This window comes from Brienomyrus brachyistius, chromosome 14 (genome assembly GCF_023856365.1).
Source record: "Brienomyrus brachyistius isolate T26 chromosome 14, BBRACH_0.4, whole genome shotgun sequence".
NCBI lineage: Eukaryota > Metazoa > Chordata > Actinopteri > Osteoglossiformes > Mormyridae > Brienomyrus > Brienomyrus brachyistius.
In genome coordinates this window covers 19024901-19052753 of record NC_064546.1, presented here as the reverse complement: position 1 = coordinate 19052753, position 27853 = coordinate 19024901, and the positions used below count along the sequence as shown (strand labels likewise).

The following is a 27853-nucleotide window of genomic DNA, read 5'->3' as shown; positions in this document are numbered from 1 at the left end:
CTTGGACCAGCGATACAAAGAAGGAACCCGAACAGTCCAGTGCATAGAGCCCCAGCCTGCACACCTACAGCTTACGCTCCTTTTGGGAAGAAAACAAGCTTCTGATTTGCTAATGGCTTCCATTGAATGCTTGTTACAGGCAGGCTAAGAAACAGCTTTGCAGCCACAAGAGGGAGATTTAGCTAAGTCCCCCATTGACACACAGGGGTAGAAGAACACAAGATCCCCTCAAAGAACCGGCACTTCTCAGAAGACGGGAGGAGGAGCTTTTGTGGGTTTTTTTTAGCTGCATCACTGCAAACCAGGAACAGCACAAAAAAAACATTATTTGTGTTTTTACTGTGATCATGTCCAGGCCGGTACTCAGCAGGACGGCCCGGGTCCTGTTGCTGCAGAGAACAGAGGCCAGAGAGAGGGAGGTGATTGGCTGTTCCCCCGACAGGCTTCTGTCTGAGAGGGCTCGAGGTAACATGTACCTGGAGGAGGACTATATGGACTGCAGCCATGAGTATGGCTCCCCCGCTGTCTCTGCGGCCCCGACATACCACCCCAGCAGCCTGGACTTTCAGACGGACCCCTCCGACAGCCTGGGATACAGCTCGGATGCCAGCATGCAGTCCCTGAACACCGTGTCCTCCAGTTCCCTGGTCTACATACCCAACAGCCCGCAGCTCTCCTCCTTCATCCATCATCATCCTCCCAACCAGCAGGGGCACTGCCTCATGGGAGGCGAGCAGAGCAGCTACCGGCTGTGGGAAGGCACCCCTTCGTCGGTCAGCAGGTGAGGAGGAGCTTTAGTGGTTAGGGCACTGGCCAGAAGTCTAGTGGTTCCACAAGAGACATTGCTCCTGTTCCTAAAGGACCAGGAGCCAGATATTTCAACGGTTTACCAGCTTTGTAGACTGATATGATGAAATGTGAAAAAGGGTTTGTCTGACAGAACAATTAACGAACTGCAAACCTTAGAATGAAATAAAATTCATTTTAAAGACTGCAGCTAAACGTGGCTTCTTCACTTCCATTAGTGTTTTTACGTCAGCCGTTTGGATGATGGGAAATTAATTGCAAGAGTCTGAACGGATGTCATTTTCCAGTAGAGACTGAAGTAGCACCTTCTGTCTACCTCCCTCAGCATGTTCGCTTTACCGGGTTTGCAAAATTATTTGCATTAAAATCATATATATTAATAGCTAGGTTATGTAAAGTTATCTGTTAATGCATCACAGGGATAGGCTAATAAATAAAATACAAAAATATAAAATTATTTTTTCAGGGAATCTCTGACTAATGGATGGACATATTACATAATGAATTTAGAAACTTGCTACGTTCTCCAGTAATTAAATCACTTTGCACTTTTCTCATACTTAAAATTGCTTCCAGCTGCTGTAGCTTAAATTTTTTTTCATAACATATTGCATAATCCATTTGCTCCGCATCAGGACTCCAGAATTACTGTAAAGCCCGTTTAGCGATATTTGTTTGTACAAAATAAAATTATAAATAGATTATAGCAATAGCTTTCCCATTTTCACCAGTTTCTCCAGTTTCTTGCTGTTAGTTGTTCTTGCTTTCCCAGGTAGTTTAACATTCTAGAAATCAGTACTAATCTAGAGTAGTCTAGTTTAGTAGGAAGTGTGAATTTGAATGGTCATTTATCTCTTGGACCCTTACACAGAAGCTGTACTATTCACGTTACACAGTAAACTCCCATCTTTGTACAGGTCCAACACGGCAAGCAGTCGGCAGTGTGTGCAGAACAAGCTCTCTGCCGACACCCCCCAGCCAAAGGGGGCACTAGATCCCCTGCCAGAGACACGCTACTGTGCTGTGTGCAGTGATTACGCCTCAGGATACCACTATGGAGTCTGGTCCTGTGAGGGCTGCAAAGCCTTCTTCAAAAGAAGCCTTCAAGGTGCCCCTTGATCTTCTTCATCTTCTTCCTCTTTTTCATTGTCTTCTCCTACTTCTATACTTTATCATCATCATCATCATCATCATCACAATCCTCTACTTCTTCTTCTCCTTTTTCTTCTTCAGTGTCTTTTTCTCCTTCTTCATCGTCTTCTTCCTCTCCTGCTTCTTCTTCATCTTCTCCTTCTTCCTTTCCTTCATCGTCATTGTTGCTTTCCTCGTAGCAAGGTGGTTTAATAATAATTATATTCAGTCATATAAGGATTTCAGTGGGAATTCTGCGTTAACATTAAGGTCACAACGACTACATGTGCCCCGCGACCAACCAGTGCACCATTGACCGGAACCGCAGGAAGAACTGTCAGGCATGCCGCCTGAGAAAGTGCTGCGAGGTCGGCATGATGAAAGGTGGCGGTATGTAGCCGTCAGCAATGGCTAATTCAATTAAAAAAATATACCCAAAGTGATTAAGTTAGCAAGGTCTTTTTTTTACTTTCTTAAAATCAAGATTAACAGGAAATGCGAATCCTGGGAATGAATGAACAGACTAAACAATTTAATAATCAGCCTGTAGCAAAATTAGTGTTTTTGTTGTTTAAAGGGGCAGTCTTCATTCTTTCACAAATCCTTAACCATTTCCCCTCACAGGGCTTTGCAAGGTGCGGCAAGGGAGGAGGCAGCTACGGCAGAAATGCCTGGACGTGGGGCACCCCAGTCCGTGCTGCTACAAACCGAACTCCCAGCAAAGAGTGGCCCCGCCCCTCCCATCAGAGGCTCCGCCCCAACGAAGACCTGATAGGCAGAAGCACAGCCTGCGCATGCCTGCAGAGCAGTTCCTCCTGCTGCTCCTGCATGCCGAGCCTCCTCCCCTGAGCACCAGGCAGAAGCACAGCCCCCCGTACACGGACGTTGCCATGATGACGCTGCTCACCAACCTGGCCGACAAGGAGCTGGTGCACATGATTGCATGGGCCAAGAAATTACCTGGTAAAGGGTCAACATGGCCCAGTGAAGACCAATGACACTGTAGCTTAATTAGTTCTTCTATGAGTATAGCTCTCGTCCACTAAAAAGTGGAATTTTCCCAGTAAACTGTTTATACCGTAACCAAACAGCAACATGGCTTTCGTGCAAATTGTGTTTTATGTATCATTTTTGGGCAATCAATTTGTAGAGTGTTTTTCCATTTTAAAATTGTAATTCACACACATGGCCAGTTGATTGCATAGATAAAAATATATATATTAATACATAATACATATAAATGTATACATGTACATTTGTATGTATATATTTTTATATATGTTTTAACAAATAAAAATATTAATATATAACAACAGAAACAACAACAAAATAATAATAATAATAATAAAAATAAAATACTTTTCCATTTTGATATATTTTATTTATTTAGCAGACGATCAGGAACCCAAAGGTGAAATTGCTCTCCCCATCCTGGAGCTATTAAAATATTTACTAACAATTTTTTTCTAAACAGACTAGCATTCAGTTCACAGTTCACAATATTACGGATATCACAGAGATTATTTACGTCTTAAAGATGCCAAACGCGGCCGTTGTGCGGCCTGTTGCTAAACGATGACCCGTTTTCGCAGGATCCAGCAGCTGTGTGTGTTTTGGGCGTTCCTCAGCTGTCACCTATCTCCGCAGGGTTCCTGGACCTCTCGATCCATGACCAGGTCCAGCTGCTGGAGAGCTCCTGGCTGGAGGTGCTGATGATCGGAATCATCTGGCGCTCTGTCCCCTCTCCCGGGAAGCTCATTTTCGCTCAGGATCTCATCCTAGACAGGTAGGGATAGTCTATCCCACGGGAACAACCTTGAGTGTGAGTTTAGAGCCATTACCCTACCATTTACGACACATACTCCATTTGTTCTACTTTGACACCTCAGTGAGTTTATACCTCCATGGACGGTCTCCCAGTATATTTGATATCTCTGCTGCTGAAACGAACATCCATTAATTCAACAAGCTTCCTGATCTTGGTCAGGGTTGTGGGGAGGGGGAGGGTGGGGGCACTGCAGCCTATCCCAGCCATCGCAGGACACAAGGCAGGAGGACACCCTGGATGGGACCCCAGTCCACCGTAGGCTACATGCAGACACACAATGTGACACACACATTTATTTGGACATTTATGGTTAATTGTCAAGCCCCCATCAGTTCCCAAGATACTAAGAGGCTGCTGTGCTTCCACCTCCAACCAGGAGCGAAGGGGGTTGTGTGGAGGGGATGACGGAGATCTTCGACATGCTCCTCGCTATGGTCTCCCGATTCCGCTCCCTTCAGCTGAAGACGGAGGAGTTCATCTGTCTGAAAGCCATCATTCTGTTTAACTCGAGTAAGCTGTCTTAGCTACTGCATGAAAACTACTGAAACATATGGATAAAATGCATTGAAATAGGGAGATATATTCACTCAGTTCTGTACTAGGATGTAAGTATTGGTATATTTCGAATATAAATCCGATTCTGGAGAATGTTATACATAAAAGCTAGGATTTCTCAGAGCTGCCCCCTTACTGTGACTCTCCAGGCACCTTCTCGTACCTCTCCAGCTCTGTGGAGAGCCTCCACGACGGCTCTGCGGTCCAGTATGTGCTGGACAAGATCGTGGACACGCTGATTTATTGCATCAGCAAGTCAGGTCCTCCGGATCAGCACCAGGCCCGGAGACAGGCGCGGCTCCTCCTTCTCCTCTCCCACATTCGCCACATAAGGTGAGTATAGGACATAGCGGGGAGCGAGGAGACACAGTTGGGGTCTATGAGGACCCCACTCTGACCTCCCTGTTTTTCGGCAGTGTGTAGTGCGGACCTCTGTATGCTCGGCAAGGTACTTTCCCTTAGTCTGGAAAACATTCAGCTGTATAAACACATTAAAACACAGAAAACTTTGTAATTAAGCATTAGCTAAGTTAAGAAATATCTAATGAGTTGCAATTAAGTTTCCAGGAGTCATTAAAAACCCGGATTTGATGTATGCCTGTTGCAATTTCTGTCTGCTTATAATATCTAATTATTATATGTAATTATAATTCATTTTTTTATGTTTTAATTTTTTATTTCATGCGCAGTGATCAATGCACTGTCTTTGGTTTATAATCATTGATTTTATTTGGTTATAAAATTTTATTTCTTTTACTAGAACAATACGCTGTTGAAACAATTTTATGTAAATGAGAGTACTTAATATGTAGTTCCTTTAAATAAATTTTATTTTGTAGCTAAATTAGCTACATTATTTTTTGAGTGTAATGTACTGATAGAACATTTAATCACATCACCTGCTGCCCACCCCGTCTCCATAGCAACAAGGGCATGGAGCATCTGCACAATGCGAAACGTAAGAACATGGTGCCCCTGTATGACCTGCTGCTGGAAATGCTGGATGCCCACAGGCTTCGTTCCCCAGGTAGGGCTGAGCCGACCAGGGTGCCCCCGGACGCAACCCCCGTGTCCCTGCCCCTCCAGAGCAGCCTCAATGTGCCGTCATAAGCGATTTATCACTGCTCATCCAACCAGCTGTGCAGGTTGTACCACACTGCATGTATAAAAGGGTGGACTGTCTGCTTCGCTGGTTATCGGAGGCATTTCTCCTGCGAGTTCATGCATCTTTGAATGTGTAATGACTTATCGGGAGTTGCTGAATGCCTTTGAAATCTCTGCAGACCTGATAGATGAACTGAGTAGCACTTTTTTTGCACTTCAGAAGACTTGCAAACAAGCCTAACAATGATGACGGAGCTGCCATCTTACTGGTTTTAGTGTCATAAGGGTTAATTTCTTCTCTCATAAGCAATAATCCCTAAAATTGAAAGAGGCAAAAATGTGGAGATTTAAAGAACACAGCTGAGCAACGTGCATTATAGAGTAATTTTCTGCCTGTATGTTAAAGATTTGTTGTGCCAAGTCTTAAACAAAAGTTTTTCACTGACATTGTAAAGTTTACCAGAGCAAATAAAAACTACATCTCTGTATGGTTTGCTGATAAAGTTCGCCTTTTTGTGCTGTCATATATCACAAACTAGATCGCTTTTTAAATTTATGCCTGTGATGCTGCCCCTTGTCCGTAGTTGGTGTCTTAAGAAAAAATGAGCAGAATTATGGTTTTGGAGTGAAACTGAGCAAATAAAATAATCTGTCACATTTTCTTGCTTCCAAATCTGCAAATTGGTAAGTCTGTTCAAATGTCTCTTATGTGCAGTTTTAGGTTTTAACATTTGGTGATTTTTAAGTGTACAGTACTCAACGTATTAAAGTTAAACATTGCACTTGACACACCAACTAGTCGTCTTTTTTGTCTACAGTGTTATTTGTTCCGACAAACACATATTCTGCAGCTTCAACAGCGAAACTGATTATATCTAGTGCATATCAGACATTAGAATTAAAAAAAAACGAAAGCACACAGGACAGTTTTAAACAGTAGATATACAGTATGCAGTGTTTAGAAAATACTCTGTAATTCCTTAGCATAAACAGTACACAGATAAATTTTTTTGCATGTTTAAAATAAGTATGTGCATTCAAGTATCCGTTAAATTTAGTGACCAAGAAAACTCTAAAGACATTGTTTTAGCCATAGGTTTCTTTGTCATATATAAGTTTATTTCTTTTTTACATTATTACACAACTTATTGGTCTTACGTCCGGATACAGTTTAAGTAAAAATACGGCTTTCACACTAAACATAGTTTGCATTCATGTCCAAGATTATTGTCGCATGCTAAGAAGTACATGTAAAAAAATAACTGCATTATGGGCTATTTCAACAGTATTTTACAAATCATTCAGTTAAGCAAGATCACAGATGTCTGCTAAAAACCAAAAAAAGAGAGAACTATTCTAAAAAGTAAACATGAGAAGATGGCATACGCTATTTTACAAATGATGACGTTGGTGTTCGAAGACTTTAATACTATGTTTGCTTTTTTTTGGACAGTCATCGCCAGAAATTATTCATTTTGATACGGAATAATACAGCAGGTCCTTACGTTATGGCTGATCTGGGCAGCCAGTCGCACTTCGAGGCAGCCGTCGTAAACTAAACAGCAGCTCAGAGCACAAAGACGACGGCATCGGCCGTTTTTTCCCCGCAGATGCTGGGGCGCTCCCCCCTCGGCACTTATGATGGCGGTGGACCGCTGCTGTAGTAAAGCACGGAGTGCAGGGAGGAGGCAAAGCCGTTGGAGAAGGAGCAGCTGTAGGGGGCGACCGGTACCAGGCAGGCTGCGCCGAGGAGCAGCAGCAGCAGTAGCTGGAGGGGCAGGGCGGCCCACAGCACACGGCGCAGGAAGTCCTGACTCCGGGGCAGCGGCGCCGGCATAGCCTCAGAATGGGAGAAAGCGGAGCCAGCGCCTCTGGGAGACCTGTTCAGACACAGTCAGGACATAGCTAGCTAGCTGATAGCCGCATGCTACATGTGCTAGCTAGGCCTCAAGTATAGTAACCACAAAGGTTTTATGTTCATTCCGTAGACCACTTTGGAAAGTTGAATGACAAGATTATGTTATAGAGTATACCGAGTATATTGAGGTTCTTTACTGACAATTAATTTAAATATTTATGTGTGTAGATGTGTGAGACCAAATGTTCCCCACAGTGTGATAAAAACCTGTTATTTTGACATTGTGGGCTACAATTTTCCCGCACAAAGATCTGTGAATGCAATCGAAAAACTAAAAATTCTCGTATTTAGTTTGGCTACTTATGGTTAAGGTTAGGCTTGGGTAGGGGTTAAGGTCGTCATGTTCGGATTAGAGTTTTCTGGAGATTTCCCACAAAGATATAATTACAAATCCGTGTGTGTGTGTGTGTGTGTTTTTGACCTCCCTCATCAGTAGTGGGGAGTACATGCTAATGTGTCTGAGATGTATTTGACCTTTGGGGCGAAACCAGCCCTATGTCTGCTGTAAGAATACAATGTCGAGTTAGGCGGAAACACTCAAGCTGACCAGCCTTGTCATGCAGTATTAAAAGTGGAAAAGCATGCAGACAATTAGAGGTATCTATGTTTCAAAAAGCAGGTTCGTAGCTGAAATGGTTATTTTTGTTTCAATATTGCTATTTCTTCATGGCTGTATATTTAAAAAAAAAATCCAAAGATCTCAAAATTCAAAAGTGACTCTAATTCCTGCTGAAAATGTTAACTCCTTTCATCAAATGATGCAAACATGAAATATAACCCAGAAATGTTAACTGATCTTTGCTTATAGGAGAAAAATTTGATGTTTGACAATTATCATTGGTACAACAGATTTTCCTAAAAGTCCATACATATTGCTTCCATTTTTTTTTTCCAAATTAAAGGCGGTTTGCTAAATATAAAATGTTTTAAATTAATTTCATATTTAGCAAACATAGTATTTAGTATACATAGTCTTGTAGCTAACCTGGGAATCTGTTTATTGGACAGTGACCAAAGTGCACCCAAACCATTACCACAGAAACCTGAGAGGTGAGAGCCATAAAAAACAAATGAACAGGAAGGGAAGGCCGTTAGCGAGAGAAGAAAGAGCTGCCTCACAGGCACGCGGGCTGCTCGTTTGGCGAAAAGTTAACGAGAGGGAACTGGCAAGAGATGAAGCCACACATTGGGACCACACTGCCACCTAGGGGGTCGGAGGAGCACTGCAAAAGGTTGTTGTTACCATGGAAAAGGGACAAACTCTGGTAGTTATACGCGCATCCCGATAGACTCGTAAAGTAACCAAGGACTATTAGCAAAAAGCCCTTGTCGTGAAGCATTGTGGAGTATAAAAGTTAGCTGATTATCTTGTCACTTTTCACCTAACATCTGTGTAGCATCTAGAATTGTAGAAGATAATGGAATTCCTAGATGAATGACACATTCCACTCTAAGAAGCAACTATCTTTGCATTTTACCCAATAGTAACGTACTGTAATAGTAATTAACATAAATTTTAAGTGAAAACGTCTTTTGATGCAGTGTATGTATCTGGGTATAACAGTTGTCAGCCAGCAATTGAGGCAAACGGGATTAGGCCCAAATGCCAGGACAGGCTACGTCATAGACGCAACACCGTGGGTCCGATTCCACATCGCTAAATTCCATTATCTTCTGGGAGTTCTAGAGACCGTGAGAGAGGTACCTGCGGTGTGGACGTCTGACTGAGGGTCCAGGCTTTGACAGACTACATTTGCCCCGTGGCTGTTTGCAATGAACAGGGAGGGGCAAAGAAAGAGAATGTTCAGTCCCAGCCAAAAAACGGCAAGCTACCAATGAAAAAAGAATTGAATAAAATAAAAAAAACACATGCAGCAACAAAATCTGATGACAACAGACCGGTAACCCATGGAAACGAGGGAACTGGCTATTCAGACCAATAGTTTTCATGGGAAGGATCAGAAGTAATGATCAGTATACACAATGTTTGTTTTCGAGCATTGTATGTTTTTAAAATGTCCAATTTTAGAAACTTCACAGGGATCATTTATAAATGCAAGCATAGAAGACGCTGAGAAAATATTGAAAATGTAAAGAAAAAAAAACCAATTAAAATTCTATTCTAAATTAAATTGTAGCCTTTAAATCAACTGTACAAATAAAAAAGTTGCATAATCCATATATAATATACTTCAGTCATAACTACTATTTCTCTTTGAATTAAACCAAATTATCGAGTGATTTGGCCATTTTAGTGACATAAGAGTTGAGGTGAGATGCTGAACGTGTCTGCACTCTGTGATCATCTGTTTATTCAGCATGAAGAGCCAGTGTCCCTTGTGCCTTAATCTTTGAGGATGTCAAAGGCATGGCGACAGAAAGTCAACCTGAAGGGTTTCATGGAAGATATGGGAGGCTCCTTCGGCCTAATTAAAGCTATTTTTGTAAGGAAACTATACTCATCAATTTAATATATGGGCAATCGGAAATGAAAGGTGGGAGGAACAGTCTTCTCACCCCCTGGAGAAGCACAGTGGTGGTGGGACAGCGGAGCATGCGTGGATCAGAATGGGAACAGAGAGTAGGAATTTGGCGGGGGGTGGAGGGGGGGGGCAGAGGAACTGTCTTATGGCAGGGTGACTTTGGCCACAATCGGAAAAGTTTTAAGGGGCACTGTCGCCTTTGGACGCTAACTTGGGGCACAGATGACCCCCCCTCCCCTCCCGCCCAGCTACTGCGGGAAGGAGGTTTGGGGGGGGGGGGGGGTGCATGGCTGACAGTAACATTACCGATCGCCTCCGGCTTGGCGTGCTCCTCCCCGACACGGGACTCAGTGATCCGGAGGTGTCCAACTCGTCAGCTGATGACCACGACGAGAGATCCTGCGAGAGCCGCACGGGGAGGTGTGCAAGAGACACGAATCTAGTGATGCTGTGCACCAGTATGTGAACCTCAAAGGCTAACAATACTGTATGATAGCGATGGGCACATGAAGCTTGGTGAACCATATGCTGTAATCATTTGCACTGGATGGTGGTCTCTGGTCATAAAAGGCCACAAAGCATGCCTCAGTAAACCAAGAGCACCATCTAGTGGTGTCAAAAAATACAGCAAATGGTTCATGAAGCTTCATTTGCCAATCAACATAAACAGGATATATCATAGAGAGCCAGGTAGGCCCAGAAATTTTTGAGGGGGAAGGTGGCAACCCAATTGACAGTCGCTGGAGCAGCTGAGGGGGTTAAGGGGCATGCTCAAGAGCCCAATAGTGAAATCGCTCTGCTGACCCAAGGATTTGAACTGGTTACCATCACCAGTCTAGGTTTAGGTAAGTGGGTCTAGGTGTGAAGGACCAACCTGCTGGCTGCTGGTGATATCCAGTGTCCGTTCCAGCCCTCGGATGTCCCGGTTCACCTCCTTCAGGATCAGTTTGAGCCGGTTGCCAATTACATGAACCTTCTCTTTGGCCTCCAGACAGTCCCTGCCCTCGGAGTTGACAAGCAGTTGCCTGGACATGTACTGCAGTGAGGCGACTTTCAGCTGCGAATCCAGCAGCTCTCTGCGAATTTGCTGCAAATGCAATTTTTAATGTGGAATTAGCTTGTCAGCCTATTTTCTCTATAACACTATTTATACTCGGATGCAAATTATGTTTAGAACAAACACAATAATTTCTCATGAGGCTTTCATCACATTACTTTAGGTGATATTAAACTTAACACTTGAATAGTCTTTAAATGCTATAGATATTTGACAGATTTTCAAGGGTTCTTCAGATTTTGAGGAGTATAGACAGAGTATATTTTGAGAAGAATAAAAAATTTCAGACAGCTTCTAGGCACACACCATGAGGTTTCTGTGATGCTCGTGGAGCACTTCGACATCCTGGCTGTAGTCAATGGGGACGATTTCGTTCCTCCTGCGGTCGATATTCTCCAGCCAGAGTAGCAGGCCGTGGCTCATCTCGTGGAAATCCTGAATGAGAGGAGGAAAAATGCATATCTGTTGATGTATCACTGTATCTATGTATCACTGTATCTTTGTATCACTGTATCTATGTATGACTGCATCTAGGTATCACTGTATCTATATATTGTTCCATCTACGTATCACTGTATCTATGTATCACTGCATCTGTATATCACTGTATCTATATATTGCTTCATCTATGAATCACTGTACCTATGTATCACTGTATCTGTGTAGCACTGCATCTATGATGCTTGAAGACAGCAGTCAAATCCGTCATGTTATCATGTTCTGTTAAATGCACTGCGATACATAGTTAGTTCTAATTTTGATTTACATATGGACACATGAATTTGGTTTGCTGATAATTCATGCCACGTCACTGACAAGAATACGTGGTTCGAAGAAGTTTTATTTTTCCAAATATGCCTGACTCTTGACTTGGATTCGCCATTGGGTCACTGGATTAGAATCTCTCTGCCATGGTAACACATTTTTTGCTTGCTGTTCTTGTTGCTGTGTACAGTCCAAAGGGGTTTGAAGTTGGATTGGGGGGTGCGGGTTGTTTGGGGGGTTACTTACCACTGCATGAAGGCATACTGCACCTACGCACTTTAATATCTGAAGTGACTTGACCATTTTAATGACAGATGCCAAGGTATAATCAGGTACCTATAAATTTTGGGCCCCATTACAAAATGTCATGTCAGGCTCCCGTCCGATTTGACAAGGGCCCCTGTTAAGTGCTGGGCCCCTGAATCAGCCAGAGTGTCCATGCCCATCCCATGCCCCTGGGTATAATATTCAACATGGCAGTCCCCTGTGACAGTACCTTTACACTGTATGAGTGAAGAGCCAGTGCACCTTGTGGCCATTGTCATATATGGCCCAGAGGGGCTTGGGGTGCTGTTACCTGGCACTGCATGAGGGTGTCCTGCAGAGGGGCTCGGGGTGCTGTTACCTGGCACTGCATGAGGGTGCCCTGCAGAGGGGCTCGGGGTGCTGTTACCTGGCACTGCATGAGGTTGTCCTGCAGAGGGGCTCGGGGTGCTGTTACCTGACACTGCATGAGGGCGTCCTCTAGAGGGGCTCAGGGTGCTGTTACCTGGCACTGCATGAGGGTGTCATGCAGAGGGGCTCAGGGTGCTCTTACCTGGCACTGCATGAGGGCATCCTGCAGCAGGCCTCGCCACTCCTCCAGTGAGGCACCCAGCTGGTCCCACCGGTCATTCATCTCCTTCAGCTGACCCCGCAGCTCCAGGGCCTCGTCTGTTTCCGATTGCAGGAACTCGGCACTGCACAGGTTGATGGACAGGATGATGGCTTTGCGCTGGTCCAGGGCCTTGTGCAGCTCCTGCAAGGAGAGTATAGCAATCCAGCATGTTTTTTCGCTGAGAGTTAGTCGGGGGGTGGGGTTCCCCTTAGTAAATTTTGCAGTGCACCCCCTCCTCCCACTACTGGTAGGACCCAAAACCCTCAGCCCCCCTAAACAAACATGGTGCTCCCATGGTAATAGTGGGGACATGTCTCAAATACCCAAATCTTCGCCCTGCGGGGTGCAGTGGCTTCAGCCCTACAGTGCTCCCCCACCTCCCACGCACCTTGAACTTCTTGATGCGCTGCTCAATGGTGTCGATGTCCGTGCCAACGTCCAGGCCGCGCAGCTGCTCCAGCTCCTCCACTGCCCGGCTCAGCCACACCCACACGTTGCCCACGTCCGACTTGAACTGCTGCCACTGCTGCAGGTTCTGCTTCATGCGCAGCTCCTTGTTGAGTGCTTGGGCCTGGATCAGTTCCCAGCGCTCGATCACGCCTGAGGTACAAATACAAAGTGATGGACAAATGAAGCTTCATGAATCATTTGCTGTATTTTTTGACCTCTAGATAGTGCTCTTGGTTTGATTTGAGGCATGCTTTTATGAGCACTTTTATGAACTGAGAGCACCATCTAGTGGGGTCAGAAAATACAGCAAACGGTTCATGAAGCGTCATTTGACCCATGGGCTATTTGCCCTGGCGCTGCACAGACTACAGTGCTTGTACACCCTGCCCTCGGGTAACCAGTATTGAAGATGGACATCACTTCACTAGTAATGGCTTTTTTATGCTTAATCATTAATGGAACAAGCTGGAGGGGTTGGGGCATGTGTGTCGTCACCTGACAGTGTCTTTTGAAAAGTCACTCACCAGAGGTCTGGGTCTCCGCGCTGTTGGGGTTGAAAAGCCCAGAGTGTTTGTCGCCCTCTTCCTTCAGCTCAAACCCGACCCTCTTAACGGTGTCTATGCTACTCCGGCACTCACCCAGGAGACGCATCTGAGGAAGAAGGTGGGGACGGGAGGTCATGGGGTTGCCATAGTTACTGCCTCAGCAACAGTGACATCATCTCAGCTGGCCAATCCCAGAGAACTGGGTCACGGAGTCCCAACACAGTATACATGCAGTGCACTGCGTTACAGCGTACTGCGCACACACACGCACGCACACACACACACACACACACACACGTGCACACACATGTGGTGAGCTGTCTTATACTAAAGCACATTTCTAAGGTAGATTTCAAAAGTAATACTTTCTCAAAAAAACATTATGATGAAGGCATCCACGAAGGAGAACAGATAAACGTTAATTAGTGTGAACAGTTAAAAAAAACAGCCCAAAGAGGCTCCAAACTCCACTATGTAGGAGCCAGACCCTGCCGGACTATGTTAAAGTGATGTAATTGGCTAATGAATGAGTGTAACCAAGAGTCCATTTGTCGTGCTGCTGAAGTAAATCCATGTTAAAGTAAATCGCAATTTTCATTTTTATACATCGTAAAGCAAAAACTCCAATTAATTGATAAAATCAATTTATCTCACAGCTCATGTGTGACAGCAATTAAATAAATGATTATGCAAGTAATACCACAAACTCTATGTTAAGAAGTTAAATTAATGCGTGCTGCCCTGCTGCTCTTTCAGTTACAGAAGAGCAGTCAGTGATATTTCTGTTCCATATAATTATTTGCTGGCGTTATGTTTTTACTTGACGGAACTCCGAATAATGAATGAAGAAGTGGGGGAACTTTTAAGATGTAAGAAAATACAGCCTGACTTGGAAGGGTATGTCAGGAACGAAAAGGTGTTTTTGGGACATATCTGTTAAATTATCAGATTTATGGCACTGTATAACAACACAATGTACATATAATTTATGACAAAAGTTATGCAACACCTATTTCTAAGCAGTGCCTTCTAATGTAAAATTAAACTTAGAATAACACTCAGAATATCCCGCGCTTTGTCAGATCTGGTCCACAATCTGAACTACTGGCAAAACAGAAAAAGCGTGTTGTTTGTTGATATCACCTGACATCACGCTTCTCTGGCTCCATTTTCTTTGCCCTGTGCATGGCTGCACATTGTGATGTGTTTAACGCCTTGGGGAGTGTTGGTTTGGGGAGTGTTGCACACTCAATGCTTCGCATGTGTAAAGACTCCTATTGTTCAAGAGTCGCTATTAACGAGTCAGAGTCAAGTCTGAGTCCAAAAGTAATGAGTTGCAAGTCGAATCGGAAGTCAATTTAAGAGCAACTGGAGTGCGACTCGCGAGTCCCTGTCTCTGGGTCATACATGAAAACCCATTTGATAACCATTTCAAGAGAATTTAAAGACCATTTAATGTCAAATGGCAAAGGAGGTCTGCAGTACGTTTGTAACAGCGCCCTAGCCTACACTCACATAGCCCATGTACATGGTGTCCAGCTCGGGGCCGGTAGGCGTCCGGCTCCGGATGATGTTCTCCGTCTGCTGCAGGTGGAAGCGGCTGGTGTCCAGAGCCTTATCCAGCTTCCGAATGTGTGTCTCCAGGGAGCCGGCCTCACCTGCCCGGGGGGAGGGGGGGAGGTTCGGTTACGCTCACATTCCACACAAGAAAGGTGTAACTATGTCAGAATGTTCACTAACATACAGACAGACAGATAGAGGGCCAACCCAAAGACATAAGTGAACTAAGACCTCAACCCCCCCCCCAATGCATCCTGCAGACACAGCATAGAATGTAGCATGAACTGGGCTAAGGACCTCCTGCCAGGAAACACAGCAGGTTTTTTGACAGAAAGACAGAGATAACTGACTGGACAGGCCCGACGCTGCCCCCAGGAGGCCGAAGTCCTCTTCCGGGAGCTGCACCCTTAGGTCCGATGCTGGCGCCTGGGTCCCGGCCGCCTCCAGGCTGCGGCTCAGGTCGTAGTCGTGGTCCCACTCCAGAGGGATGGAGTCGACGCTGGCCGGTGTGTCCTGGCCTGAGCGCTCGGCCCGCAGGGGCACTGGGATGGAGGCAGAGCGGCTGGATGACGGCACGGGGGACGGCATGCTGTCTGTCCAGGGCTGGCTGGACAGGTCGCCCCCGTCGTCCAGGTCGAGCTCTCGGTCAGAGATGTCGTGGTCGTCTGCAAGCAGCTGCAGGGCACAGGGAGACAGAACCAACACTGCTCACCAAAGCACTGCTAACTGCACCTTAACATGGAATTCTGCTCCACCTACTCAGCAACGCAAAAATCTAGATAAACACAACCTGATGCCAACTCTCTATAACCTATTGTATTTAATCTGTAAAAATCAGCAAAAATAGCAGTCAAACAATAGCTAAGTACATCAGCTTGTGGTGCATTTGCGATTAGTGTTGGACTGAATTGGCAGTTTTCGGTAAACGAGATGCTGAAAGCCGTATGTGTTTACCGGCAGGTGAATAAGCTTCCTATAATACCGCTCCACCCGTCCAAACACCTCCTGGCAGTATCTCTGCAGCTCCTCCAGTTCCTCCTCGATGACCGTCGCGTCCAGGGGCTCGCTCTTCTCGATGAGTGCCTCCCCCTGGCGGAAGATGCGCTCTGTCTTGCCTGTATTTAGGGAGATCTCCTGCTGAAATGCCTACAGGAGGGGTACAGAAGCAGACTGTCATGCTGGCAGCAAAGACATTTGTCAGGGAGGGGCACAGGGGAAATTACAGGATATTTTAAGGGGGGGGACATCAGATGGGACATAATTCATACTGGGAGGCCAACCTTACCATTAACCAATGAAATGTTTTGAATCATTTAGCGGCCAATCAGCTTGCAGCTTGAGCCAGTGCCCCGGTGGCCCCACCCCTGTATACTCCCCACTGCAGTGGGCACAGAAAGTGAGGCCTTACCCTCAGCTGCTTGATCTTGGCCTGCGTGTCACACTCAGAGAAGTGCTCCACGTTGGTTAGCTGAAGGTCCATCTCAGTGAGCCAAACCAAAATGCCATCCCTGGCTGCTTCGAACTCCTCCCTCTGACTAATAAAATGCTACCAGAAACAAAAATGCATTATGGGATTTTTGCAAAAGATGCTTACACAAAAAAATGCATACAGATACCCAGAATATCTATAATTTATGACCAAGTTTAAACAAAGCAAGAGCAAATAAAAGACACAAACAGAATATCCAGTTATTTTTCCTGATCTACAGTAAAGTTATTTAGACACTATTTCAGGGAACATGTTTTTATTACTGGGTAGTCACTGATATTCTAGCTTGGGATTTATAAAATAATCTTTAATACTACTTTAACGTAGGCAACTTGACAAATCCAAAAATGACAAATCCAATTTAACATACATGTAGCTACGTTCAATAGTGATGTAAAAAAACATCATTAAACTACTCAAACCCATTAATTACATTATGTTTTATGTTTTCCTTTAAGTCCAGAGTTTCCTATAGCTGAGTAACAGCATGTGCTGGACAAAATGATGCTTCATGAACCATCTGCTGTATTTTTTTTACCCCACTAGATGGCGCTGTCTGTTCAAAAAAAGGCCACAAAGCAAGTCACAAAGCAACCCAAGAGCATCATCTATTGGAATAAAAAAATAAAGCAAATGATTCATGAGGCATCATTTTGTCCATCACTAGTAACGGCACGTGCACATACCCGGAGTCGGCGCAGGATGGATGCTACCCTCTTCTGCAGCTCGTCCCAGCGGTGGTTTCCCTCGTGCACCAACTCGCGCAGGTGGCAGGATGAGTCGGTACGGTTCTCCCGCGCTAGCCGGCGGTACTGCTTGTTGATCAGCTCCAGTTGGGCAAGGTTTTCATGGATATGCCGCTGAAAGGTCTGTCACACGCAGACACACAATTTAAGTTCAACACTGACCATTTTAGGTGCGCAATTATTTGGTTGAATTTGGTCTTTGAGCAAAAGCAACAAGTTAAGAAAACATATAGACAGATCACAGCTTCATAAACACATAAGGATAAATATATTTAAACACAAATATAAACATCAGTGAAACATTATCTTGACTGCTAAACAAACATGGGAAATATATTATGAGTTATTCTAAGGTCAAATATTAATTCAAAATCAAATCAGAACATTTCTGCATTAACGCTGCATTAATGTGAAGATTTTACTTAAAGACGAGCTCTGTGTCACGTTCACTTATCTGCAGCAGCAGGAGGCAGGAAAGACGGTCTTGCGCACCTCATACGTCAGAAGCTCCTCCTTGGCTGCGGTGTAGAGGACCCCGGAAGAATTTGGCAGGGCAGCCTTCTTCTCCGAGGCCTTCAGCCAGCTTTCAAAACGCGCAAAGTCCTCCAGGAACTTCTGCCAAAGCCGCCCCGTCTCCTCAATTCTGCGGCAGGGGGCAGATTCGCATTAACTACAGGGGGAGGGCTGTAAATGACTGATGGAACACACTACGAGGGGGGAAAACGGGAAATCCAGGGAAATCCTAGAATCGGGGGCAACAAGCATGTATCACAGCCACCTTTAGGAAGATGGACAGAAGTGGGACATTAGTGTTTGCAGGTTTATAGTGTTGGTAAAGCTCCAATGAAAACATGCAGAATTAACACTATAAATTGCAGTACGTTAGTTACAAAAAGATTAAATTGTGCCTCGTGAATTTTATAAATGTGAAAGCAGAATATCATGCCTCTCCAGCAGAGATGGGTAGTTCATGTCCAGAAAGTGGTTTGCTGAAACAAAATCTTGGTTTGTACTTTTACCCTCTGGACCGGAATTACCCAGTCTACTCTCCTGTAATTTATGCAGTAATAGAATCCAACCATTTCCAACCAACCATCTTTCAACCATCCAACACAGGATCATTAGAGGTTTACACCCCGATGCGGCTGTCACCCTGGATGGATGCCAGGCCATCACAGGATATAAACAGACACACACATTATGGGCACTAATTCAGCTAAAAGTAGATTCTGGACTTCGGAGTATCTGATGGAAACACGACACATAAACTTCATATGCATACGGAGGGAATTCGAACCCCCAACCCTGGACCCGCCTACCTACCGGAGCCTCCTCTCCATGGAGGTGGCGCAGATGCCTCTCCAGCGGCGGTCCAGGTTGCGCGTGGCCTGCTGGATGGACTCGCACTCTGCGTTGGTGGCACAGGCATCACAGTCGTGCAGCAGCACCTCACACAGGTTCAGCACTGAGGCCACGCCCGTGCTGTGTTTCTCAATGTCCCGCTGGAGCTCCTGGTCGGCAAAGAACATCCAAAACCAGCTCCCTGACTGCCAAGCCTTCTCCCCATTGTTCAACCTCAGCGTGCTACAGTTTACAGTAACTCTCACTCAAAGTCTGGAGACAACTACTTGTAAATCATCTGTCTCTATTTTGCCTGTTTTTACAAATTGTAGTAAAATTCCTCGAAGCGATTAAGTAATACATACTGCAATGACAGAGACAACTGAACAACCTCTCAAAAATTTCTGAAATTGCAGACTCTTCAAAATAACCTCCTTCTGCTTCGATGACAGCATTGCAGGCTCTTGGCATTCATTCAACCAGCTTCCAGATGTAGCCACCTGGAATGCTTCTCCAACAGTCCTGAAGGACTTTCCACAAGTTCTGGGCACAAATTGGCTACTTTGGTCTTATTCTGTGATCAAACTCATCCCAGAGCAGCTCTATAGGGTTTAGGTTGGGGGTTTGTGGGGGGGGCAGGTCATCTGTCACAGGACACCGTCTCTCTGCTTGTTCACAAGATAATTCTTATTTCATAACATCAAGGTGGGTTTAGGGTTTTTGTCTTGTTGAAAAATAAATGACTTTCAGTGGGTGTGTGTTCAGACATTTGACTATATATTTTAGAATAAATTTCTGTAAATTTCACTGCTGTAGATACTTCTGAGATCCATCAATTCACTTTTATCCTCTGTAGAGGACATTTTGGTTTTGCTCATATCTCCCACATCATTCCATGCCACTCTGTTCCTTAAAAGAGGACAATTGGGACTTTAAGATGACATCACATGTCTGGGGGTGTGACCTTGCCAATTTCCTCTTCCTGTCAAATCAATATTTTAATCAATATTAAAAATGTATTTATTTTTTTCTCTGGATCACAGGAGGACATGAAAAAGAAACTGAACAGATACAGGATTTCATAAGCAGATTTGTGTAACACTATGTTGTCATAAAATGTGATAATGTGACACATAATTTATATCACATCCACTGCGTATACGTATATACATATGTATTTTTTTCCAGATGTCGCAGTCTGAGCAGGGAATCACAGGCTCTTGCTTGTCCCGCAAAGGCACCTCCTACCTGCTGATGGTCCAGCTTCTTCTGGATCTCGGTGGACGTGCAGGCGTCGTAGACGATGGGGTGGGCCAGCTCCGTCTCCATGTGCGCTAGCCAGCAGCGCAGGCTGTTCATGTTCTTGTCCAGCTGCTGCACGGCCACCAGAGTCTCCCGCAGCTTTTTCACCCTGTCGGTGGTACGTCGGGGGCGGAGCTTGGAGGGTGAGGGTCGCCACGAGGTTCTCTGGCCCGTCGCTAATACCGCTTACGCGAAACTGGCCTGTACCGTGTATCACATCTCCACATCATCCCTGCATTAGCAACCATCTCATACTACCCATAACATAATTATCCACAAGCACTCTAGCCTGTCTTATTATTCATACCAGGCCATGTTATAATCCCAGTTACTACCTCCCACATGTGCAGTGCCTGTTCACAACTTAAAGGTTTGAAAGTACATCGCAATAACTCTACAACACTGTAATGAAATATGAAAGCAAAAATTAAATATTTATATTTACATGTATTCTGTTCTTAGAAAAATAAAATGATATTAAATAGTTGAACGATTATATTGTATTATCAGAGAGGTACAGAATAGGGGTCCCTAACTATTTCTCCCCCAGGGCCAAATTCTATCAACACAACAAAACCAAGGTCCAAAATGTCCAAAAAAATTGCCAACTGAGGGGGGTGGGGGATTGATCATGTGGTTTGGATTAAATGAACTAGAGTCCACCAGTTGGTGACCATTGGTATAGTGATTCATTGATGTGTACAATACTGTCCTTTTAAATAAGAGGCAGAGAACATATTCCTGGCTCTTAATGCAGAGTCACAGACTGAACAAACAGGCCCCAGAACCAGTGACCTGAATTCTGGGAGCCTCACCTGGCCCCGATGAGGTCCAGCAGGTTCTGCCAGCGATCGCAGATCCGTCCCAGCTTGGTTGTGATCTCAGATGCCTTTCCCTCGGGGCTGAGCGCAGCCAACCGCTCCCCCATCTGCAGGAGGTGTAGCTTGTTCTCCCCGGCCGCGGTGATCTCCTCCTGGTAATCCTAGAGGGGGACATAAGGCAGCCATGACCTCCAGGGGGTGCTACAGAGAGAGCTAAAGAACTCAAATCTAAATGATGCACGAAAAAAAAAACATAATCCTATGTGTACAAATTACGAGCCTCTATACTGACTTCTAGTTTGACTTCTTTGGAGTTAGTGATGTATGTATGTATGTATATATCTGTCTGTCTGTCTCATTCAGGCCTAACAATCTTTGTTTGAATTCTATTCTGCAAACGAACTTCAATTGGCAAAAGATGACCTCTAGACAATTAGTGCAAACTAAAGTCTGGGGAATGAAAACTGGGCAGAGCCAATTAAAAATAATTAAGCATATATTATGGGGTATTAAATGGAAGATAATATTCACATATGCAAATACACCTTTCTTTGTACTCTGAGTCCATTTTGTTTGACGTGTGTAAAGATTACGCATGTAATTATAACTTAATTATACTTGCTGTGAATGACATAATCAGATTGAGCTTGTCTGGGTCTAATGCCTCATTTGCTCTGAGAGACCGTACCTTGCGCAGCTTCTCTGTCATCTCCTCAATGCTGATGTCCCCGGTCTGCGAGACCTTGCTCTCCATCTGGGTGAGCCAGTCACACAGCTCGCGGTTCTTCTCGCTGAAGACGGCCCACTCGTTGAGCTTCTCGCTCACCTGCTGCCTGCGTATGGACAACTGGGGCAACAACACAGGTGACGTGGTCACGCCGGGGAACAGCATCGGCGTAGGACCCCTCTCCATGACACCTGACGCTGAATGAAAGGTGCTCCAGGGGGCGCTATGTTGGAGCACCTTTGGCCATTGGCTCATTCTACCACACTGTGCTATGAAGCACTACAGGGGACCCATCCTGTCTGCTGCCATCAGACATCGCAATGCCTCCTCTCAGCATGTCACTCTCCTCTCAGCTATTTGAAGCAGGAACAATCCAGTGCTGCCTGTTTTTTAATTGCACATTTCAATTGCATATTACCATCTGCTGATTTACTCATTTTCTCCTGTAATATTTATCTATTGACAGTGTCTGTTTGTACCCAGGTGCAAACAGCATCTGTCCATCCGTCCGGCCTTCTCAGTCTGCACCCCATAGTAATTATTATTACTATGATTACAACACCAACAACAATAATAATAATAATAATAATAATAATAATAACAACAATATAGCATTGTTGGCTACTGACACATGGGTGCAAATAGCTTCTGCCTTATTTAGTTCATTAACACTCTGTTTATTCAGGGGTCTAACTGTGTATTGTGTAATCATTACATTACAACTTCCCTGCGTGTTTTGTACTAAAGTTTCTGAAGTTACATTCAGTAAATGTATCTTCGCTTGTGCTCTATGTACTTGTTGCTATATGCACAAGAATTTCTTCATGGTACCAATAACGTTTCTCTCATCGGATATAAATCACACATCTATAAACTTTCTGCTATCTACATCCGGCACTTCACACCTGCCGTAGTTAGATACAGATGGACACAGAAACGAGGTCATGTGACTTCCACATCGTGCCGGGGGTGCACGGCCTACCTGATAGCAGACCTCCCCCCACTGCCGCTGCAGTAGCTCGATGCGCTCCTGTAACACGGACAGGTCGTCGGCGCTGATGTAGCTGGAGAGCGACTCCCGCAGCTCAGTCAGGTGGGCCATGTCTTCCTTCCAGCCGTTGAGGGTGTTCTCCAAATCCTGCAAGCACAACAGGACAGGATGGGCTCCTGGTGTACAGATTGCAGGCTGAAATTTGGGCAGCAAACTCAGACTGAACAGGAACTGCACTAATTAGTGAACTTCTGTTCATCAATAAAAAAAGCTTTGGCCCTTTTATCAGCAAGTGGAACAATTTGATAACACTTAACATTTAATAAACACATTCATAACAAATAATAATGAAATTATAAAGCATTATAAATATGGCTATAACTATTTATTAAAAGGCATAACACAATATATCCATGTTTATTATGCATTATGAATGCTTTATGAAGCTCCCATCTGTAATGCACTGCAGACTTGTGTAATGCATTATATTGGTCGGTAAAAGCATTACGTATAATACAATGCATTCATAATGCATAATAAACATGACTATAATGTGTTACGCCTGTTTATGCACATATAAAATGAACAGCAGAGGGCGCCATAGAGCACAGGCCCTCACCTTGCAGCGGTTCTGCTCTGAGCGCAGCTCCTCATGGTGGCTGGGAAGGGGCTTCGACAGGTTGCGCTTGAAGGTGCGCAGCTTCTCCAGAGAGCCACCAATGCCCTGCTCACAGACGTCCCAGTCCTGTAGACGGGGAGCAGCGTTCGTGCATACGCTCATACGGTGTCTATGCAACACGTACGGATACGACTGCCACTAATGGTCCGTGGGGAATAAAATTAAGTCAAGCTAAGTGTAACCAAAAAAACTATACAAGTTAAACCAGAAGGTTTTAATAGCTGCTAGACCTATTATCAGATAAAAAATCTGTCATTTATATCAAGCAAAATAAACCTAATGAGGAAATGAGACAGGGGTTCCCAGCTATCACAACTAAGCCACTGTGTGTGACCTGAGGGGGTGATTCTCTGATACAGGGGTGTAACGATACAGTCTACTCACGATTCAGTTCAAAAGATGGGTCTGGTCTGGGCTCACAGTTCGATACACTCACTAAATATTCAACAAAAGAAGACTGAAAACAAACTAAGATCTGACAGCTATTTATTCCTTTTTCGGGAAGCACCTTACAAAAAAAGTTGTTTTCCAACCATTTATTTTGTCTTGCAATGTTTTTCCTTACTCTGCAAACTTCAGGGCAAAACGCAGAAATAAAATCTCAAAGCAAAAATTATGGCTACTGCGCCCTCTTGTGTTAACATTGATAAATGATTTTGAGCCATGGTGCTTTGTTACACCCTGCAATGCATATCATCATATTTTTTAATTGTGAAGAATTGTGGCATCGCGCATCATTACATCCATAGACAGATAAAATTGGATAAAACCGACTGCGCAGGACCAGATTCAGCTGCATTGTGGCCTAAATGAGGACCAGAGTCTGCTGTGTAATAACTACTGAAATAAGAGAAATCAAGATTCAAATAGCCTGAAAACCTGCAAGATATACCTTTCCTCTGTATTGATAAAAATATTTCAAATATAATCTCATCAAACGTATCTTTGTGAGGTTATTATATTTTGCCACCTCATTTGTAACCTTGGTGAACACTAGTCAAGAGAAGTGAACGTTCCTGTCATGAAAAAGTTCAAATTTCAATTGCCAAGTTTCAGGTAGGCAAGTCTGCGGTGGGCTGGACCCCTATCCAGGGTTGTTCCCTGCCTCGTGCCCATTGCTTCCGGGATAGGCTCCGGACCCCCCGCAACCCAGGAGGATAAGCGGTTTGGAAAATGGATGGATGGATGGATGGAGGTAGGCAAGTAGGATGTGTTTGCTTTGCTGGGGCCTCCTTTAGCACACCAGTAGACCTCGGTACCTTCAGCAGGGCCGCCAGCTCCTTCTTCTGGTCTTCCAGCCGGGAGCTGGTGCGCCTCCAGCGGTCCTGGATCTCCGTGAGCTCCGCCTGCAGGGTGACCTCGGCCCCGCTGTCGGCCGAGAGCAGCAGCTGCCGGCCGGCCTCCACCGTCAGGATGTAGCTGCCCTGCTGCCTCTGCAGGACCTTCTCCTTCAGCTGCAATGACACGGCAAGCTTGGGAAGCCATTTCAGAAGAGGACATCTTTGTCACTTTCTCCTGGACAGACTACAAAGCGAGAATTGGCCGATGTCTTCACAGCAATGCAGAGGAAAACTTCACCAAACCAATGTCTCTGGACTATAAAGACAGCAGTGTACCGAGACCAAACCCACGCAGCAAGGGGAGAACATGCAAACTCCGTCTGCACAAAGAGGGGGCAGAATTAAAACCCCCAAACTTGGAGGCATGAGGCAACAGTTACCTGACTATGCCACCGAGAGGACAGCTATTTGTCATGGGGAAATGACTTCAATCGATGTGTGACTGATCCGTGTGACAGGAGAGCGGATGGGGCTGGCAGCGGCCCACGTACCCGGATCTCATCCAGAATGGCGCGGGCTTGCTGCAGGGGCACCGGGGAGCCCTCCCGGGGCACCTCGGCCTGCTGCGCCACCTCCACCAGCCACTTCCGCAGCTTCTCCGCCATGTCCCGGTAACACTGCCACTGGCGGATCAGGCTGTCGATGATGCCCCTCCGCTGCTGGGCCCTCCGCACCACGCCCTGCCACTGGTTACTCAACAGCGCCAACTTCAGGTTGAACTCGTCCCTGTAAGGCCATGGAGGAAACGGCAAGGTGGTATGACACACAAACACAACTAATCTATTGTGCGTAATATAACAGCTATTAAGGAATATTGTATTCATTCCGTACTCATACCGTACTCATACTGTACTCATACTGTACTTATGTACAATATTAGACAAAATGTACCTAATAATGATAACAGTTATACAGTAATAATAAAAGTATAATTTTCATATTAGTTTTCGTAATAAAGGTGCATGCTCATTATTGATGTATATCACTTGTCTTGTATTTCAGCTGTTCATGGCTTGAATATTCTGTATTGTCTGTAAATTATATGCTCTTTGTATGTATATTGTCCATCTAACTTGAGAGACACCATTGGATGGAACCCAATTCCTTCTGACTTAACAGGCTTGGCCAATAAATCAGATTCTGATCCTGAAGTAATTACCTACGGCACCTCGAGCCGACGAACCGCCGAAGCCACGCGATGTTTTCAGAAACGTCACAAAGCAGTGCGTGCGTTTACTGTTACGAACCACTGCATTTAAGCCAAAGTTTTTACACAATGGGATTTATGGCAGTCGGTTCGTAAGTACGAGTCGTGCGTAAGTCAGACGTTCTTAACCAGGGTATCGCCAGTATCAGTATAAATCGCATCAAGAGTAAGTGGAAGTGGAATCTCTCGCCAGCTACAGGAACAGTTAAAAATATTTGCGTGGTTTATTGTAACTAAGGTTTGCATGACGCTCAAATGTCCCACATAAGCTGTTACCTGTCATCCACCTGGCCCTGCTCCAGAAGCTGCTGTCCGTCACTGATGATGGAGTGGAGCACCTGCTGGCGGCTGAACATCTCTGCCTGGAAGAGCTGCACGACACAGGCACCATCTAAGCCAAGGGTATCAATCTCCAGTCCTGGGGGGCCCAGAGCCCTGCATGGTTTTTGGTTTCCCCTCACTTAACACACCTGATTCAACTCCTTGTGCTACTTAGCACACGGTTATTGAGCGAAAGAACTAAGCTACGCAGGGCTCCGGCCCCCCAGGACTGGAGTTGGACACCCCTGATCTACACTGCCCTGGATTTTATTACATGGTGTGGTTGGGCTAAAGAGTTTTCAGAAATATGTTCCTCACCTCGTGGGCCCTCTGCTGCTCCATCAGGCTCTGGTAGTTGCCAGATATCTCCACGGCCAGCTTCTCCTCCGTCTGCACCAGGAACTCCATCCACGTTTCACATTTCTCCAGGAAGGTCTGGTGCTGCAGCAGGAAAGCTTGCAGCTTGCTGTTGAGAGGGGTGAACAGCTGGTCAGAGCAAGAACTAGTTGGGAAGTTTAACTGTTCTGGCTTCTGCTCTCCCTCTTCCCAGAAAATGCGCCCAGACTGTGATGTCTCCCATTTTTTGCTAAACCCATCTTCACCCAAATAATGTCCCTATTCCTTCCTGTTACTCCCATCCCTGGGTCACATGGTTCTGTTTCTGGTGCCACCTTAAGTCTTTCAGGACATATCTGTAGTTAGTACGTCAGATTTATTGATGGCCAGAAGAAGAACTGTACAAAGAAAAGTACCTGAATCTTTCAGTGGTCTGGACCGAGGAGATGGACCAGCTCCTGTTCAGGGTCTGCATGCGTTTGATCTCCTTGTCGTTGAGGGGCAGCCTGTATCCCAGCTCATTGAGCCTCTCCATGTCAGGAGCCATGCTGCTGAACTTCAGCATCTGACCCTGGGCAACGGCACAGCGGGAGTCACTGACAGCAAAATCCTCACCTGGAGTGCCGTTGAATCCACACTCACACCACGAAGTTGCTTAAAGTCAACGCTGATGGCTTACCTTGAGCTCTTCCATGCGGTCCTGGACGGTGGATATCTCGGGGGTGCGGTTGGGGTCCGCTTCCTTCAGAACGGCCTCAGCTTCTGCGATCCAGCTCTCCAAGGAGTCCAGCTGGTGGCTGAAGCTTTTGTAATCCTGGACGCCTGCCTGATGTGTACAGACACAAGCCAATCGATACCCAAAACCTGCCTCTGAGGACTTCTCTCCTCTCTTGCGGGGTGTAGGTGAGGCCTTGAGCCTGAGGCCGTGACGCCGCCCACCTTCAGGACGGCCTGCTGCCTGCTGAGGCTCTGCTCCATCGCCGCCAAGCGCTGCGTGAGGGAGAGCCGGTCCGACTGGATGGCCGCCGTGGCTGAGGTGTCCACCTGCTGTTTCAGCTGCTCCCCCAATTCGTGCAGGACCTGCAGGGAACCCTGGACGGTCTTCTGGGCCTGCAACAGCTCCTGGTGCCAAAGAAACATACGGCAATGTCCCCAAGAACATCTCCACATACAAAAGCAGACAATCCTTGGACTCGTACATAATCTCTCCTTCAGTCGGCAAAAAAAATCGCCCAGGCAGAAATGATCACGCAGTACGTAGGAAGTCAGTCCAGAACATGAGATTCAGGGAAGAACATTTTTCAATATTGAGTAAAATATTAATTTGACAGGAAGTGGAACTTGCCGTGGTCACACCAGGACATGTGATGTCATTGTAAAGTCCCAACTGTCCTCTTTAAGGAACAACAGGACTTAACAGTTTGGCATGTATAGTATTGGACAGATGGAGGAAAAACATTATGTTCTCTAAAG

At 45.4% G+C, this 27853-nt stretch overlaps 2 protein-coding genes across 10 annotated transcripts in view; one reads left to right on the top strand and one right to left on the bottom strand.

Annotated features, from left to right (window-relative positions):
- Window positions 1–347: 347 nt before the first annotated feature.
- On the top strand, window positions 348–6207 carry esr1 (estrogen receptor 1). The gene is made up of 8 exons (XM_048974391.1): window positions 348–781; window positions 1725–1915; window positions 2209–2328; window positions 2563–2901; window positions 3586–3724; window positions 4143–4276; window positions 4471–4654; window positions 5245–6207. Exons 1-8 carry the CDS (start codon window positions 348–350, stop codon window positions 5429–5431), a joined length of 1728 nt encoding a protein of 575 aa, XP_048830348.1. The 3' UTR covers window positions 5432–6207.
- Window positions 6208–6522: 315 nt separating this feature from the next.
- syne1b (spectrin repeat containing, nuclear envelope 1b) overlaps window positions 6523–27853 on the bottom strand; it is a 103114-nt gene continuing 81783 nt past the window's right edge. For 8 of the 9 annotated variants that reach the window (XM_048974389.1, XM_048974385.1, XM_048974381.1 and 5 more), the window contains 27 exons: window positions 27320–27502; window positions 27060–27206; window positions 26797–26951; window positions 26363–26510; window positions 26000–26094; window positions 25008–25242; window positions 24436–24630; window positions 23117–23242; window positions 22489–22644; window positions 21468–21626; window positions 20774–20940; window positions 19905–20067; window positions 18639–18826; window positions 17808–17958; window positions 17256–17438; window positions 16489–16626; window positions 16035–16226; window positions 15431–15755; window positions 15036–15178; window positions 13500–13626; window positions 12914–13125; window positions 12466–12666; window positions 11190–11318; window positions 10701–10913; window positions 10133–10225; window positions 9049–9107; window positions 6523–7305 (listed from right to left, as the gene is read on the bottom strand). In XM_048974389.1, coding sequence (XP_048830346.1) covers window positions 7062–7305; window positions 9049–9107; window positions 10133–10225; window positions 10701–10913; window positions 11190–11318; window positions 12466–12666; window positions 12914–13125; window positions 13500–13626; window positions 15036–15178; window positions 15431–15755; window positions 16035–16226; window positions 16489–16626; window positions 17256–17438; window positions 17808–17958; window positions 18639–18826; window positions 19905–20067; window positions 20774–20940; window positions 21468–21626; window positions 22489–22644; window positions 23117–23242; window positions 24436–24630; window positions 25008–25242; window positions 26000–26094; window positions 26363–26510; window positions 26797–26951; window positions 27060–27206; window positions 27320–27502 — 4527 coding nt within the window. In that variant the 3' untranslated portion in view covers window positions 6523–7061. The remainder of the gene's footprint in view (window positions 7306–9048; window positions 9108–10132; window positions 10226–10700; window positions 10914–11189; window positions 11319–12465; window positions 12667–12913; window positions 13126–13499; window positions 13627–15035; window positions 15179–15430; window positions 15756–16034; window positions 16227–16488; window positions 16627–17255; window positions 17439–17807; window positions 17959–18638; window positions 18827–19904; window positions 20068–20773; window positions 20941–21467; window positions 21627–22488; window positions 22645–23116; window positions 23243–24435; window positions 24631–25007; window positions 25243–25999; window positions 26095–26362; window positions 26511–26796; window positions 26952–27059; window positions 27207–27319; window positions 27503–27853) is intronic. The other variant, XM_048974388.1, reaches the window with a different exon arrangement.